General features: G+C 43.2%; 1 protein-coding gene across 2 annotated transcripts; it reads right to left on the reverse strand.

Annotated features, from left to right (window-relative positions):
• Positions 1-122: 122 nt before the first annotated feature.
• NACC1 (nucleus accumbens associated 1) lies at positions 123-8,005 on the reverse strand. 2 transcript variants are annotated; one of them, XM_060240673.1, is made up of 5 exons: positions 7,063-8,005; positions 3,017-3,187; positions 1,626-1,731; positions 1,325-1,422; positions 123-944 (listed from the first exon to the last, which is right to left on the reverse strand). In XM_060240673.1, the coding sequence occupies exons 1-5, from the start codon at positions 7,976-7,978 to the stop codon at positions 685-687; spliced, it is 1,551 nt and encodes a 516-aa protein (XP_060096656.1). In that variant the 5' UTR covers positions 7,979-8,005; the 3' UTR covers positions 123-684. The 2 variants fall into 2 exon arrangements, with proteins under 2 accessions (XP_060096656.1, XP_060096655.1); XM_060240672.1 differs by having other exon boundaries at positions 3,017-3,190.
• Between the last annotated feature and the right edge of the window lie 7,971 nt (positions 8,006-15,976).

Raw genomic sequence — 15,976 nt, forward strand, 5'->3', positions numbered from 1 at the left:
GGAGTGGAAAAGCAAAGCTCAAGGAAAGGGTACTGAGAATAGCTGGAAAGTAATTCCCCTCACCGTCAAAGCCTGTGCACACCTAAGCATGGGGAAGGGAGGAATTGAGATATGACAGCAACTTTAGACTTCCATTTCTTTCCCTGTATTTATTTGTTGTGGCACTAGAGTTTCCCCCTTTCTGGCATGACCCTGAGGAAAGACTCGATGATGGTCAGTCTCTGCGGTACAGCCCGACCTGGGAGAACCAGATATGATGAAGGAGAAGTGGTCTGGGAAAACATTTTTTCTGGATTGTGGCCTCCATTTGCAAATGGATTTGGTTTTTAACAATTGCTATTAAAATATATGTCTAAAAACAATCAACAGCACAATGAGAACAGAGGAGAGGGAGGAGAAGACACCAGCCGGAACTGCCCGCGAAGCAGCACAGCCTCCCCTCTGAGCTCACATTGTTTGTAGTGCCTGAGGCATCGATGCCCCGACTGGATATTCATTTTTTTAAAGATGGTACAACGTTTGCTTTCCCCTCTGCCAACCCCCAGCCCAAAATTAAAACAAAAAACCACACCAACAACAGGGGAAAAAAGGGAAATGAAAAAAGGTGGAAAACGATCCTACAAAAATTCAAATTAGGAAATAAAAATCATTGATTGGAAAAAAAAAAAAAGAGATGGGCACGTTTTACTGGAGGCCTTCAGTGGAGGTGCCTGCGTCGCCGTCATGGCTGCCGGTCTCAAAGCTGTGCTCCACACCCATGATGTCTGGCTCCATCTTGCCAGTGTCATTGATGAAGGTGGTGTAGGTGTCTCCCTCAGCCATCAGTAGTTTCAGTTTGGGGATCCAGCTCTTGCGGACAACACGCCGTGCATTGGTGCACATGTCAGCAGCAATAGCATTCATCTCACTCTCCTTGAAGTTGGGGGCAAAGTTCTGGCAGTAAACTGACAAAAGGAAAGGATACAAATCTCTATCGATGCTAGTACGGCATGAGACTGGGAACGTACCCCACAGCTCCTTCCCCCTCTAGACTCCAACACCACCATCTCCCCTTGTCTGCCAAGGCTTTCAGTTACGTCAGTTGCACACTTAACACTTAACATATAAAATTCACAAACAATGAGGCAGTGATCTACTTCAAAGGTTTCAGGTACAACTCCAAATTTACCTCCTTTGCCACAATCATAGATTTGTGTACTCAGATGGGATAGACAGCCAAGTGTCCTGATCCCAGCCCTGCTCCCTACTTTTCAAGAAAGCAGAATTAATACAAGCTTACATCCCTCCCCCCCCCACCGGGAAATCCTACTGAATGGACACTCACACTTCACTGCATGCAGCACCCTGCTGTCAAGGGGTTTTCGGCTAGGGTCATTGGTGGAGGAGCGGATTCCGGTGCCACAACTGTTGGCAAGGGTGTTCCTAGAAAGTGAAGAGAAAGCAATTAAAACCTAGTGAACCACCTTTCTGTATACTATGGTCTCTAACTGCCCAATGCTGCCCATCTTTACCATCATTTCAGCTACTAGCTGAACTTCTTGCTCCTAACTAAATCTCATATACTTCCCACCGGAAGGAGAGAACCAGAATTTCCCATTACCACAAACAATTGGAAAAATACACACCGGTCAAAAAAGGATGCTAGTAGCCGCCTGAGAAGCACTTTGTGCCTGGTCCCAGCGCTGACATGACAATTCATCAGCTGTGCTCGAGTGATGTACACATTGGTACCTGAACAGGGAAGAGAGATAAGCCTGTTTTGAAAAAAGCGTACTTCAAAACTGGATAGAGACCAAGGAACCAAATATTGATAGTATCAGATGCTTTAGGGAAGTGACAAGAAACAATGCAGTTGTGATAGGATCCATTTCCTCTCAACTTCCAATAACACTTCCAGAGAAATGAAAAGCATGAGGTTGCCTAATAGCCATTAAAGGGTACATTTTATAACCAATCTTTCTTATTAATTCAAGCTGCCCGAGAGGCCATCCCCACATTGCACAAAACATCCCAAGGATATTACACAAAGCTTTTGGAGACATGCTCGGGGCTAACAATTTTGCTGGCCACAGGACAAATACTCAGAAGGTGGATTCAGACCAATGCCTAGGAAAGAGGAAGTTTACTTCTGTGGGACAGTCATCAGAGAAAAGTTTAGTCTGTTGGACCTGCAGAAGTTTGAATCCTGAGCAGCCCATTCTACAGCAAACCAAAATCTTCTAAGATCTCTAGCAAAACCTGAACTATTTAAAACAAAGGTGGCTGCTGAAGCAACTTTCTCCCCTTCCTGCCTCAGTAAGTGGGTTAACTTATAAGCAAGGCATCAAGGTAAGGAAATTAATTTCCTCTGAGCTCTGTGGTCTGCCTTTTTTTTCCTTTATAGTGTTTAAAGAGAGGAAATTAAGTCTTTCCAGCTAATACAAAGCATGCCAGGTATTATGCGCTTACAGCGTTCGCACCACAAAGTGAAACAAGGTTTCATTAAAAAAAGAATTGCTACCCAGAGCTGTGAATGTCAAGGATGGCTGGAAGCTGATCTGGAAGATGATTAAATATGATATTCCCAAGGGCTAACCAGTCTCTGAGGCCATGCATTTAAGCACACCCACAACGCCAACTCCATTTCTATGCACACATTGCTTTCTAACTTCATCTTGCCACTTAATTAGCCTTTCCTTTTTGTCCAACTCTTGCCATCATGGGAAGCGTGCGACTGCATGACTTAGTTTTGTATATGAAAGGGAAATCTGAAATCTGATGGATCTTTAAGGAAATACAATATATAACTAGTAAACACCTTCCAAGTACCAACATCTCATAGGCTAATAATCAGCTCTACCCTGCTTTTGGAGAGAGAAAGAATAAACAGTTGATTCAGGATAAACTACAACTACTTTGTGCCATCAAAACCTGACGCAACCAGTCAAAAACCTACTCAGACTATTTTTGCTCACCGCAGATAGCGAGAAATACATGCACGCATTTTACGTTAATGGTGGAGGGCGTAGGGTATTACCTGTCACAAGTTCCAACTTCTCAGCAGGGTCTCCTTCATCGTACAACTTGGGATGGCAGCGGTTTCCAATCTGATTGATGAGTTCAGCAGGCAGCGAAGCCAAATCCTGCCGCACTCGTATCCGGTTCCGAGATTCTGATGCCACCTGGTCTGGCAGAGCTTCCACTTTTTCTGCTGGGCAAGCAGAATGGGAGGACAAAGAGAGGAAAGGGATAAACAGCAAGGAAGTGAGTGAAAGAACAAGCAAAGAAAGATTTAGCCAGAAAGACACTTAGATTTAGCCAGAAAGACACTTACAAAGCTTGTAAATTTGTCACCAAAACCTCACATTCTTAAATAGAATGTTTATGCAAGGTAACAGAGGTTTCCAGCCCCACCCCCCTGCCATGTACGGAACTCAGGATGCCTCAACTCACATTTCATTTAAAAAGCCTTAAACAGGCGAGGGTGGGAAGAGCTCTGCACTGCTGTTACTAAGATGGATGCCAGTCATGGAAAAGGCCTTGACTCAGCATGTCTTACCTCATCCTGCCCACATGCAATTGCATAAATGGAGATGCAATACCAGCAAGTGGCAAAAAGACTGACAGCCCCTATGGACTGAATGCTTTATGTATCCATTCTGCTTATCTGAAACATGAGCCTGGTGTTCATCATAAAAACAATCAAGAGTCTTGTGTCACCTTAAAGACTAACAAATTTATTGCTGCACAAGCTTTCTGGAGCCGGTGCAGTCTCTGGTGTACAAAAGTTTGTACCACAGTAATTTTTAAAGGTCCAGTTATTCTCTGTTCAAAAGAGCCCCGTGGCGCAGAGTGTTAAAGCTGCAGTACTGCAGTCCTAAGCTCTGCTAACGACCTGAGTTCGTTCCCCGATGGAAGCTGGGTTTTCAGGTAGCCGGCTCGAGGTTGACTCAGCCTTCCATCCTTCTGAGGTCAGTAAAATGAGTACCCAGCTTGTTGGGGAGGAAGTGTAAATGACTGGGGAAGGCAATGGCAAGGAAAAAGGAAAGATCCCCTGTGCAAGCACCAGTTGTTTCCAACTCTGGGGTGACGTTGCTTTCACAGCGTTTTCACGGCAGACTTTTTACTGGGTGGTTTGCCATTGCCTTCCCCAGTCATCTACACTCCCCCCCCACAGCAAGCTGGGTACTCATTTTACCGACCTTGGAAGGATGGAAGGCTGAGTCAACCTCGAGCCGGCTACCTGAAAACCCAGCTTCCACCGGGGATCAAACTCAGGTCGTGAGCAGAGCTTAGGACTGCAGTAATGCAGCTTTAACACTCTGCGCCATGGGGCTCTTCTTGGCAATGGCAAACCACCCTGCAAAAAGTCTGCCGTGAAAACATTGTGAAAGCAATGTCACCCCAGAGTCAGAAATGACTGGTGCTTGCACAGGGGACCTTTCCTTTCCTATACTCTGTTGTTTTCACGACAGCAGACTAACAGGACTACCTTTCTAGAATTTAAGATTATAACAGTATTTCATATTCATATGACATTTTTTTCCTAAGGGTTCAATGTGTTTTGCGCACATCATCTCCATCATCTTTACAATTACTTTGTAAGACCTTTTTACATCTTTTATACCATCAGTATACTGTGCAAAACATATCAAAATAATAAAGGCCAACTGCAGCTCCCTACAACATAAGAAAAGCCAGGCTGGATCAGACCCAAGTCTCATCTAGTCCAGTACTCTGTTCACACAGTGGCCAACCAGCTACTTTGAGCTAGCTACAAACAGGAAGACCGCAACAGCCTCCTCTCGCCAGGGCTCTCCAGCAATTGATACAAAGAGGCAAGCTACCTCTGGTACTCGAGGACGTAGACATCAATCATGCCACTGACAGGGCAGTCCTCCATGATTATGCCCACTCCCCTTTTAAAGCCTTCCAAGTTGGCAGCCATGACTACATCCTGAGCCAGCAAGTTCCACAAATTAAATACGCTGTGTGAAGAAATACTTCCTTTTATCTGTCCTGCATCTCTCATCCTTCGGCTCCAGTGGATGACCCTGGATTCTAGTATTATGAGACAGGCAGAAAAGTTCGTTCCTGTCCACTCTTTCCGTGTCATGCATCATTTTATAAATGTCTATCCTGTCTCCCCTAACTTGCCTTTTTTTCTAGGCTAACAGCCCTAAGCGTTTTAACCAGTCCTCATAGAGCAGTTGCTCTAGTCCCCTGATCATTATATATATATATATATATATATATATATATATATATATATATATATATATATATATATATATATCCATCCATCCATCCATCCTGGAGTTCTTAAAGAACTCAAATGTTCTGTATCTGAGAGGGAGATATGAGAGAGAGAGCAAGTAATCCCAACTTCATATAGATACATGCTGTTCTAACTATAGTCAGCATGTATCTATATGAAGTTGGAATTACTTGCTCTCTCTCTCTCATATCTCCCTCTCAGATACAGAACATTTGAGTTCTTTAAGAACTCCAGGATGGATACTATCTGGTCCGAGTGATCTGTTAGTTTGCAGTCTTATAAACTGTAGAATGTCCTTTACTGTCACTGCTGCTTGCCTAATCCTCTTTTAGTACTCCTTTAATCCATTGTCATCTAATGGTTCAAGTGTTTCCCTGCTCCTAATGTATTTATTGTTGGTATTTATGCTTGTAGTTATGCATTCCTCAAAATCTTTTCTTTGCTTCTCCAATTGTCTGCTTGCATTTTCGTTCTGCAACTTTATGTTGGTTTTAGTTTGCCTTGTTTGGGTATGCCTTCCAGTTTCTAAAGGAAGTCTTTTTTTCACTCGAATGCTTCCTCACCCTGCTTGTTCACCCTGCTGGTGACCTCTTAGACTTTGTGCCACCTTTCCTGACCTGTGGTATACGTTCTAACTGAGCCTCTAGTACTGAGGTTTTGAATAACCCCCAAACCTTTTCAAGGGATTTGACCCTCCTCTTAACTGTTCATTTTAACTTCTTTTTCACCAGATTCCTCATCTAAGAGAAGTTTCCTCTTTTGAAGTCAGATGTTACTGTGTTGACGTTCCCTGGCACTTTCCCACATGCATAAATCTGATGCCATTGTGACCACTGCTTCAAGTTGGTTCAGCCACCTCCACACCTTGCACTAGGCCCTGAGTAGCAGCACTGAGGAATAAGGGCAGTGTTGCTTCCTCTCTGGTCAGTTCCATGATCAGCTGTTCTAGGGCACAGTCATTACAATATTTTACTCTTTGACATGACTGGCACATGTATTTATCCAATCGGTATGAGGGTAGTTAAAGTCACCCATTAGTACAACTCTCTCTCCTTTGGATGCCTCACTGATTTCATTTTCTATCTCAAAATAACCCTGAGCATTTTGTTCACAGGGCCAACAGCACATCATCAGTACTAAATTTCCTTTGGGATGTGCTATTGTCACCCACAGTGATTCTGTGGTGGAGTCAACCCCTGTAAGGATTCTAGTTAGTTAGATACTATGCCCTCCATGATGTACATAGCAACATCTTCTCCAATATGTCCTTCACTGTCATTCCTATAGAGTTTGTTTCTTTTTGGTTCTCTCCCTTCCACCAGGTTTCTTTTATGCTCACTATATCTATCTTAAAACCTAGTGTTCCAACTCCCCCATTTTGGGCCAGCAGCTTCTGAGAGTGGCCTAGAAACAATTCCTCACTTTGTTTCACATATAAATGTAAAAAAAAGACATACAGCCTGTGTTCAGGGTAGATATGAACACACAACTAATACTTCCACTTGAATATCTGAAGCAGCCCACAGACTAACCAGATCAAGCTCTAAGATGAGCACTGTGTTAAACTGCTACAGTCCAAAACAACACTCTTGAGGCACCTTGCAGACTAATACATCTATTGTGACAGAAGCTTTTGCAAGTCAGAGCCCATTTATCACAATTGTTTCCAAGCTCTCAAACTCCCAGTCTGGAACTAGCTCAGAATTCTTCCTGAAAACTTGGGCAGACCACTTGAATAATCCCACCCTTTCAAGGAGGAGGGAAGCAGGAATGTCACCCATCACCATTTTCTGCCCAGTACTCACCAGTCTGTCCTACATTCATCATGCTGTACATAGTGTACATGTTGCAAATCTGCCGGTACTGCTCATCGGAACCTTCCTCGGGAGCATCCTCTTCTTCATCTTCTTCGTTATGATAGGAGCTAGGGCTGTCGCTGGTGTAGGCACTGGAGGTGCCGGGGCTCGTCTGGTCTGACGTGCTGGGGCCACTGACCACATTTGCCCCTCCACCTCCTCCAGACAGCGCCCCCTGCTGCTGCGCTTGTTGCTGCTGCTGGGACTGCCGGTTACCACCACTCAGCTCCTGCTGGGAAGAGATCTTGGCCATTTTGCGGCTGCCATTGCTACCCCCACCACCTCCCCCTTCTTTCTGGCTGTTCTCCCAAAGCCGCTTAACCACAAATGTGCACTGGACAGAGTCCGACTCCTGTTGCTCCGTCTTGACGCGAGAGACCAGGGGCAGGGGTGTGTTACCAGAGGGCCAGGTGGACGTCTGTGCCACAGGGCTTTGTGGCTCGGATGAAGGCGCCTCCTCAGCGTGCAAGCCTTGGGAGTCACAACTGGGTGAGCTGACCTTCAGGAAAAACTCAGTCCCCTTCTCCATAATCTCCTGGATCTGCAGGAATCCCGCTGTATACATTAGGAGGAACTGGTCACCCACATTCATGCTGAGGCGGCCAGTGTAGCAGAAGCTGAGGATCTGCTGGAAGGATTGCGGTTGCACAGCGGCAGGAAGCTCTACCACTGTACTCTTGCTGTTGTTGAAAAGGTCCCGGAAGTAGCAGCTACTGGCAGCCAACACCGCCCGGTGTGCCTTGAAAGCGTGGCCTTTCACCACCACCGACACATCACAGTACAGACCTTGCAACCGCTGTTCATTCAGACACTCCAAGATGCTGTTGCCAAAGTTGGGGATCTCCATTTGGAGAATTTGAGCCATCCTCTCCTTCTCCTCACTTGGATAGGTCTTCTGCAAAGGAAATAAGGAGCCAGAGAGGATGTATATGGGACCAATATGGAAATATACATACAGAACCAAAAGAGAGCAGAAACAACCAAGGAAGAGAAGGGAAGGGAAGGGTAACCATTTCCTTTTACTACCTGGTAGGGAGAGATATGAAGGCTGGGGGAGGGGGGGGGATGGAAATTTTAAAAATATCCTTGTTTCCCCCAGTTTCCCCCCAAAGTCTTAGAACCACCTTCCAATGCAGAAAAAAAAAATGCTGAGAAGCACTGAAAAAAGTCAATGAAATATATTGTCTTTTGGAAGTGTAATACTTTCTGTGACGAAGTTTTAGTAGCTCAAAGCAAGTAGATTTTTATTTAAAAGGATCTACAGAACAATAATAATTCCTGTGGACATCTATGTCTTGATCGGGCAGAAAGGTGGGATATACATTTTGTAAATACATACATGTAATTTTCAAGGGTATGTTTAAATTGTTTAAATGTGACTGGTTTTATCCACAATTAATCTGCTGATGTGTATGATAATAATACAAGTTCAGTGTTCTCAGTGGCTTCAATCCCAAAGCTTGCTCCTGCATGTGAAACTCCACCAGTAGAAAAGGGAGTTATTTCTCATGCTTGCCCTTGTCACAACCCACATGGCTTGTACTCCACTGGGTCCTGTGATGATCCTGGAAAGGACTGCTGGAGGGAGAGGAAAGATCCATGACCATCAGCACCCTTCCACTTACAAGACTGCTGTATCTAACCCACCTAGTCCACCCAATCATATTTTACACACTGGATCCTACCACTTGGCTCAGCTAAGTTCTCAGCTTTACACCGGAGAACAGCAGTCAGATGAAAGCTCCGCACATGGCTGAATTGTAGGATCCAAACGAAGGTGTAATTTTTAGAAATGATAACATTGTTAACACGTTACGGTTCTTTTTCATGCTTCAGTAGCCGGTTTGGAGGGGGGTTTTGAACAATGAGGGTTTAAGGCTAAGGGCCCTGCCAAGGTGGACCTTAACTATGCAGTATTCATTCTATACTACCATTGCTTTGAGAATGGGACTGTTCTGCACCTTGTTCCTGGGCCATAACATGGGTGATACACACACACACACACACACACACTTACCCACAAGATTCATTCCCAGCTATAGAGAAAGTTACAACTAAAAATGGGTCACACACAAAAAACTGAGAGGAGGCAGTGGGATCAGAAAAGGGTAGGGTTGCCAAGTCCAATTTAAGAAATATCTGGGGACTTTGGGGGTGGAGCCAGGAGACTTTGGGGGTGGAGCCAGGAGACATTAGGGGTGGAGCCAGGATCAAGGCTGTGACAAGCATAATTGAACTCCAAAGGGAGTTCCGGCCATCACATTTAAAGGGACCTTTTCTTTAAATGAGCCAGTTTGGTGTAGTGGTTAAGTGTGCGGACTCTTATCTGGGAGAACTGGGTTTGATTCCCCACTCCTCCACTTGCAGCTGCTGGAATGGCCTTGGGTCAGCCAGAGCTCTGGCAGAGGTTGTCCTTGAAAGGGGCAGCTGCTGGGAGAGCCCTCTCCAGCCCCACCCACCTCACAAGGTGTCTGTTGTGGGGGAGGAAGGTAAAGGAGATTGTGAGCCACTCTGAGACTCTTCGGAGTGGAGGGCGGGATATAAATCCAATATCTTCTTCTTCTTCTAAATGGCACACCTTTTCAATGCCTTCCTTCCATAGGAAATAATGGATAGGGGCAGCTTCTTTTGGGGCTCATAGAACTGGACCCCCTGGTCCAATCTTTTTGAAACTTGGGGGGTATTTTGGGGAGAGGCACTAGATGCTGTGTTGAAAATTTGGTGCCTCTACCTCAAAAAACAGCCCCCCCAGAGCCCCAGATACCCGCGGATCAATTCTCCATGATTTTCTATGGGAATAAATCTCCCTAGGGAATAACAGAGTTCCCAGCAGAAATCCCCCCCCCCCCGCTTTCTGATGACCCTGAAGCGGGGGGAGGGCCTCCAAATCGGGGGATCCCCTGCCCCCACCTGGGGATTGGCAACCCTAGAAAAGGGTACTTGTGAAATTGCTTTTGCAGATACAGGTCTGAGGATCTGAAATTCAGCACAGCTGAAAGAAAGCCATTTGTTGTAAAGTCTCTATGGGACAACATTATGAACAGTTGCATTACTACACTGTATACGTATACCACTTTCTATACTTTTTTAGTAGACAAAAAGACTAGATTTTGTTTTAAGTTTAAGGCAATAATGGCAAGGAAGAAGAAAACAGAAAAAAGTACCACAGGTTGAATTTGGATGGAAGAATGTTTTTTGAGGGAATGAATATGGATGACCATAGGAAATATGGTGAATTTTGTTTAGTTCTTAGAAATTGAAATTATAACAATGAAATGCCTTGTGCAAACTCTTACTTAAATCTTTAAATGTAAACAAATATCACTCAGTGATCTGAAATTTGAAACGATAGGAATAAAAAGTAAGGAACACCATTACTTAAAAGAAAACACTGGCCATGATACAAGTGAAAGGAATACTTCCCCACTCAACCTGAAGTCACAGATTATTGCTCCAGATGACTATGTGACTATATCAGGAAGTCTCACCACTTCGTAAAGACCCTAAATGTTACCACACAAGTACTCAAGGCAGAAAAATCTGACCACATTTTTAGTAAAACAGATAACCAAGCAACCATGCAATAAGTAGGCTGTCTGCATTGTTTCAATAGCTAGATCTGGGTCCCTAGAAACCGTGTATTTTCAGGGTATAAACTTCTGAGATTCAAGCTTCCCTCCTGGCTTATACTGTTGGTTTCTAAAATGCTACTGGACTCAAATCTAGCAATTCTACTATCAAACAACATAGCTACCCTCTGAAACTGTATGGAAACACATACAAGAAAGAAAGTTTTACGGATATGGAGGTCTCAGGAAAACATGTATTAGTGCACCCTTTCCTCAGTTAAACAAATGCCTGATTCTAATCTTAGTCAAGGTATGTTTTTATCACTAAGCTTTTCTAAATATTGTTGCTACAATTCACATACAGTGAAAATTTCTACAAAATTGGACCCATTAACCGTTTGCTCTGAAAATACTTTGGAAACAGAAATGTTTTGCTTTAAATTTTGGGAAGCAGAATTTAAAACAAACCAGCCAAAATTGCAAACACAAAAAACATGCAGCAGAAACTCTTTTGGCCACTTATATATTTAAGCTTCAAATAGGGTTCTTGAAACGTTTTGCATCATAGGTGCACAAGGATGAAGACGAGCCAGAAGCCCACTTCAACTTGTGGTTTGTATGTTCTGTTACAGGCACACAGTTCTCTTGAACCGAAGGCTCAGGACTGTCGATATTCAATATTTACAACAGACTGGTATATATCACAGAGAACTGCGTGCCTGCAACAGAACACAGAAACAACCAATGAAAAAATCACAAATGTGGTTAGGAGCCATGCACACAGAAGACAAGCCAATTTTAAAAATTCTGGGATTAAGGATGCCATGGAGGGCAAATAATAAAAGTTTTAATTTTAGCTATTTTTTTCAGTCCCTTGAGAATTCAAGACAAGATATGTATTGGTCTTGAAACAAAAACCCAAATGTCATTTAGGCTCTGCTTCCAACATCAAAGAGGAGCTCCGTGGCGCAGAGTGGTAAAGCTGCGGTACTGCAGTCTGAGCCCTCTGCTCACGACCTGAGCTCGATTCCAGTAGAAGCTGGTTCAGGTAGGCAGCTCAAGAATGACTCAGCCTTCCATCCTTCCGAGGTCAGTAAAACTGAGTCCCCAGCTTGCTGGGGGGGGGGGGGGGGAATGTAATGACCAGGGAAGGCGATGGCAAACCACCCCGTAAAAAGGTCTGCCATGAAAACGTTGTGAAAGCAGTGTCACCCCAGAGTTGGAAACGACTGGTGCTTGCACAGGGGAACTTTCCTTTCCTCCAACATCAAGCCATGGCTTTCCACACCCAAACTCCCCCGTGAAATCAGCCCATATCATCTGCCATATGCAGACAGCACAATTGCCAGATTTGCCTACAAAGAGGTAAATTCAATAAAAGTTAATCTGATGGGTCCAATGAATGGCACATGTAGTTAGCCAACCAGTATTCTTTTGGCTTGGCCCTAGCAAGGTCTTGTTCCCTTCAGAGGAGCCTATGAATATGCCAACTCAAGTACCTGAAAGAAGAAGGAAGATGTGTATGTAGGCGTGCAAGGAACAGCAGCAGCAGAAGAAGAATTGCAGATTTATATCCCGCCCTTCTCCCTGATTCAGAGACTCAGAGCGGCTTACAATCTCCTATGTCTTCTCCCCTCACAACAGACACCCTGTGAGGTGGGTGGGGCTGGAGAGGGCTCTCACAGCAGCTGCACTTCCAAGGACAACCTCTGCCAGAGCTATGGCTGACCCAAGGCCATTCCAGCAGGTGCAAGTGGAGGAGTGGGGAATCGAACCCGGTTCTCCCAGATAAGAGAGCTATGGCTGACCCAAGGCCATTCCAGCAGCTGCAAGTGGAGGAGTGGGGAATCAAACCTGGTTCTCCCAGATAAGAGTCTGCACACTTAACCACTACGCCAAACTGGCTCTCATCTTGTGCTATCTTTGTGTTCTTTATATATACAGAGAGAGAGTGATGTTGCGTGTACTACAGAAGATGGCTTCTTCACTCGAGTCGAGAGCAGCTATTTTATTAACTCACTGAATCATGAGCCCTTTTGTACATAGCACATTTATTTGTATCGTTGCGGCTATTAGCAGCCAGGAAAGACAATATTGGCATGACATTCTTTTTGCATGACTACCCTTTTTTTTTTTTTATAATGACCTGATGTGGATAAACTTCAGCTATCAAACAGATAGCAATGGATTATGAAAAAAGTGGCAACATTCATTTCATTTCTTGTGAATCTTTTTGTTCAATACTGAACGCATTAAAAAAACCTAATCAAAAGCAGAGCCTTTTGCTATTTTCTTTTCTTTTTTTTTTTTAAATGATAGACGTAGCAAATAGGCCAAAGGCCAGCAGAGGTAGACAGCAAATCAAACAAGACTTTCCTGTTCTCAGATCTAAAAAGGGATAGAACTCTATAAGCTTATGGATCTTTCCTTCCCACTGCACATGCGGCTCTAAATCACAGATATTGTCAAACAGACAAAGCAGCATGTGTGTTAGAGATAAGAACCCTGAAACTTAAATGAAACCTTTTGCTAAAAATGGACAGAACAATCATGTGCTGTTTATTCCTTCACACTTGCCAGCTATGGGGGCTGAGTGTTAAACACCAAAAAATAAATGTACACAGTGTTCACTAAGGCGGTAGTGCTATTGCGCCTGGTCAGGAACCACAGCTTCCAACAGTTAGCTTTAAAATATGTCTGTCACAAAACACACTTAGGTTATTTTGACAAACAGCTGGAGGGAGCACACGATAGGCTCTGAATATGCAGCCCTAGAACTTTTGCTTTTTTAGAAATCTCAGGAATGCCAAGGACTGGTTGTGATTAAAAAGTGACATTTGGAGGATAATAATGCTGTCTTTCCTGTGTTGACAAAAGTTATGTCAAGTTTTATATAGACTGCTGCTTGTGAAAGCTCTAGTCCACATTTGAGTCACTAGCAAGTAAGAATGCTGGCAATTTTTTAAGAACCTGCAATGTCTAGAAAACTGCAAGTCATCATGAACCATCTGAATAGTGGCATTGAAAAAGTCCCCAAAATAATCAGCAAACTGAAAATCTTTTAAAAAGCAATACCACCTCCAGATTTGGGAAATCATGGCCCCTCTGGGAGAAGGAGAGAAAATCCCAAAATTTCCATTAAACCCCCCCACCTTTCCCTTTACATGTTGGTGACTATTCATAAAGTACCAACTTGAGTGGTCTGAGTCCACAGAACCGTTTCTAAAGATCATCATGGAAGAGCAGACTTATTCCCTTCCCTCTAACAGAAAAGGGATCACAAAGCAGAGAGAGATTTTATTCTTAAATATTAATTCTGTTGCAGATTTACAGCCTAGTCCCTCACAACGGCCTTAGTTCAACTCAAGTTAGTCAGACTCAGGACTAAGTCCCATTGAAGCCAGTGGACAAGTTTAAGATCTTCTTTGTGGTCTCTGTGCTTCACACTTTAGGTGCACCATAATCCTTAAAATGTGAATGCACAGATGACAACTAGAAGATCATCAGTGACAGGTAGGCAACGTGTTTTTTTCATTGCTTGCAACAAGACTAACAGTGTCATCCTAAACAAGATTATATCCTTCTAACTCCATGAAAAAAAGTTAACAGGCTTAAAAGGATATAACTGTTTAGGATTGCACTGTCAGTCATTCACAACAGAATTACTGAGGCCTGACCTTCTATTTCTTGAATACAAAATCCTCTACCAAATTCGCTGCAGCTGAAACTAAACCAATGCAAGGTTTAGTGAACCGTCAAAATAATAATACTGCACTCTGTTCTGTTTAAATTAAAGGTATGATCCGCTTGTAGGATGAACATGGAGCCTGCAGAGGATCCTAATGCCATTTTTCTCATCCCATTGCCTACAAGCAGGAAAGGTACGTGCACAGGTAGTATACTGGGTCATGAACAGGAATGGAGAGTATATATAATATTCTATATACCTCTGCAAGGCAAGGAGTAGGATTAGATGTGGATTGTGTCCACAAACGTCCTAATATCTTGTTGTAATACCTGTGTGCATGTTTGTATAGATGGGCATTGCATCATGCCCTAAGAAAATTATGATTTTTTCTCTTCTTTACTACAAGTAGATCAACTATAAATATTGCACGTTCTGGATCTGCAGTTTAAAGCTGGTCACACATTTCTAAACAAGTAGGATTCCCCCCCCCCCCAGCAGTAAGTTAACAAAGAAGTAGCAATTTATATTTTGGCAATATATTATTTTTATGTATATATCCCAGGAAAGAATAATCTGTGGGATGAATAACTTTCATTCCCTGACATTAAGCACCCCCCTGCAAAAAAAAGGGGGGGGGGAAGGGAGAGGAGAGGGGCAAACCCAACCCAAAAGTTGACTTAGGTACTACTCAGGTATTTAAGATTAAGCAGAAACAATATCAAAATGAATTGAGTAAAACAAATCAATTTATTAAATTTATTAAATAGTGCACTTAAAATAGAAATTTAAAAACACAGGAATTTAGTCTATTGCTGAAAATATTTTTTGGTTAGTAGTACCAATACTGGGAGAACTGACGTACTTTGAGACAAAAAGGGGAGGGACAGTGGCTCAATGGTAGAGCATCTGCTTGGTAAGCAGAAGGTCCCAGGTTCAATCCCCGGCATCTCCAAAAAAGGGTCCAGGCAAAATGGTGTGAAAAACCTCAGCTTGAGACCCTGGAGAGCCGCTGCCAGTCTGAGAAGACAATACTGACTTTGATGGACCAAAGGTCTGATTCAGTATAAGGCAGCTTCATATATGTTCAACACATTAAGCTTTTTTTTTTTTACTTTAAAGTGCAGTTCATCATTATTTGCAAATTTGTCTATCAAAACAGCAATAGTGAGTGTATGAACACCATACGGAGTTACTAACTGGCTCACCCAATTTTTATACAGTGGCTCTTAAATATCTTCATAACTAAGCAATGTATAAAAAAAGAACCCCACACCGTTTTAACAAATCTGTTTGTAGTCAGCAGACAACTGTAGTGGTTTTTCAAGACAGACACCAGAAATTGTACACATTACAATTTTTATAACAGCGAATTACAATGCCAGACTGTCAAAAAGGTTAAAATGCAGAAGCTACCAAGCCACCAGAAGCGAGCCATGAGAAAAATAAGAGAAAAAATTGAACTTTTGCAGCATAAAACATCTTTGTAAAGGCCATGCATGGCAGGACAAGACATTAAAAACTCGAGTGTATGGCCTATTTCTATGTAGAAGTTATTTCAGACCTTTGCTCTTGCTCACAGCTTTGGTGATCTCGGCAGAAAGCTGAG

The sequence above is a fragment of the Heteronotia binoei genome, chromosome 5, assembly GCF_032191835.1.
Source record: "Heteronotia binoei isolate CCM8104 ecotype False Entrance Well chromosome 5, APGP_CSIRO_Hbin_v1, whole genome shotgun sequence".
Classification (NCBI taxonomy): Eukaryota; Metazoa; Chordata; class Lepidosauria; order Squamata; family Gekkonidae; genus Heteronotia; species Heteronotia binoei.

Coding starts and splice junctions, on each gene's coding strand:
- NACC1 (XM_060240672.1), bottom strand. CDS start 7,978: ATGGCTCAAATTCTCCAAATGGAGATCCCCAACTTTGGCAACAGCATC. Junction 1,732..3,016: donor GAAGTTGGAACTTGTGACAG/GTAATACCCTAC, acceptor TTCCCTGTTCAG/GTACCAATGTGTACATCACT. Junction 945..1,324: donor GGTGCTGCATGCAGTGAAGT/GTGAGTGTCCAT, acceptor TCCTTTTGTCAG/TTTACTGCCAGAACTTTGCC.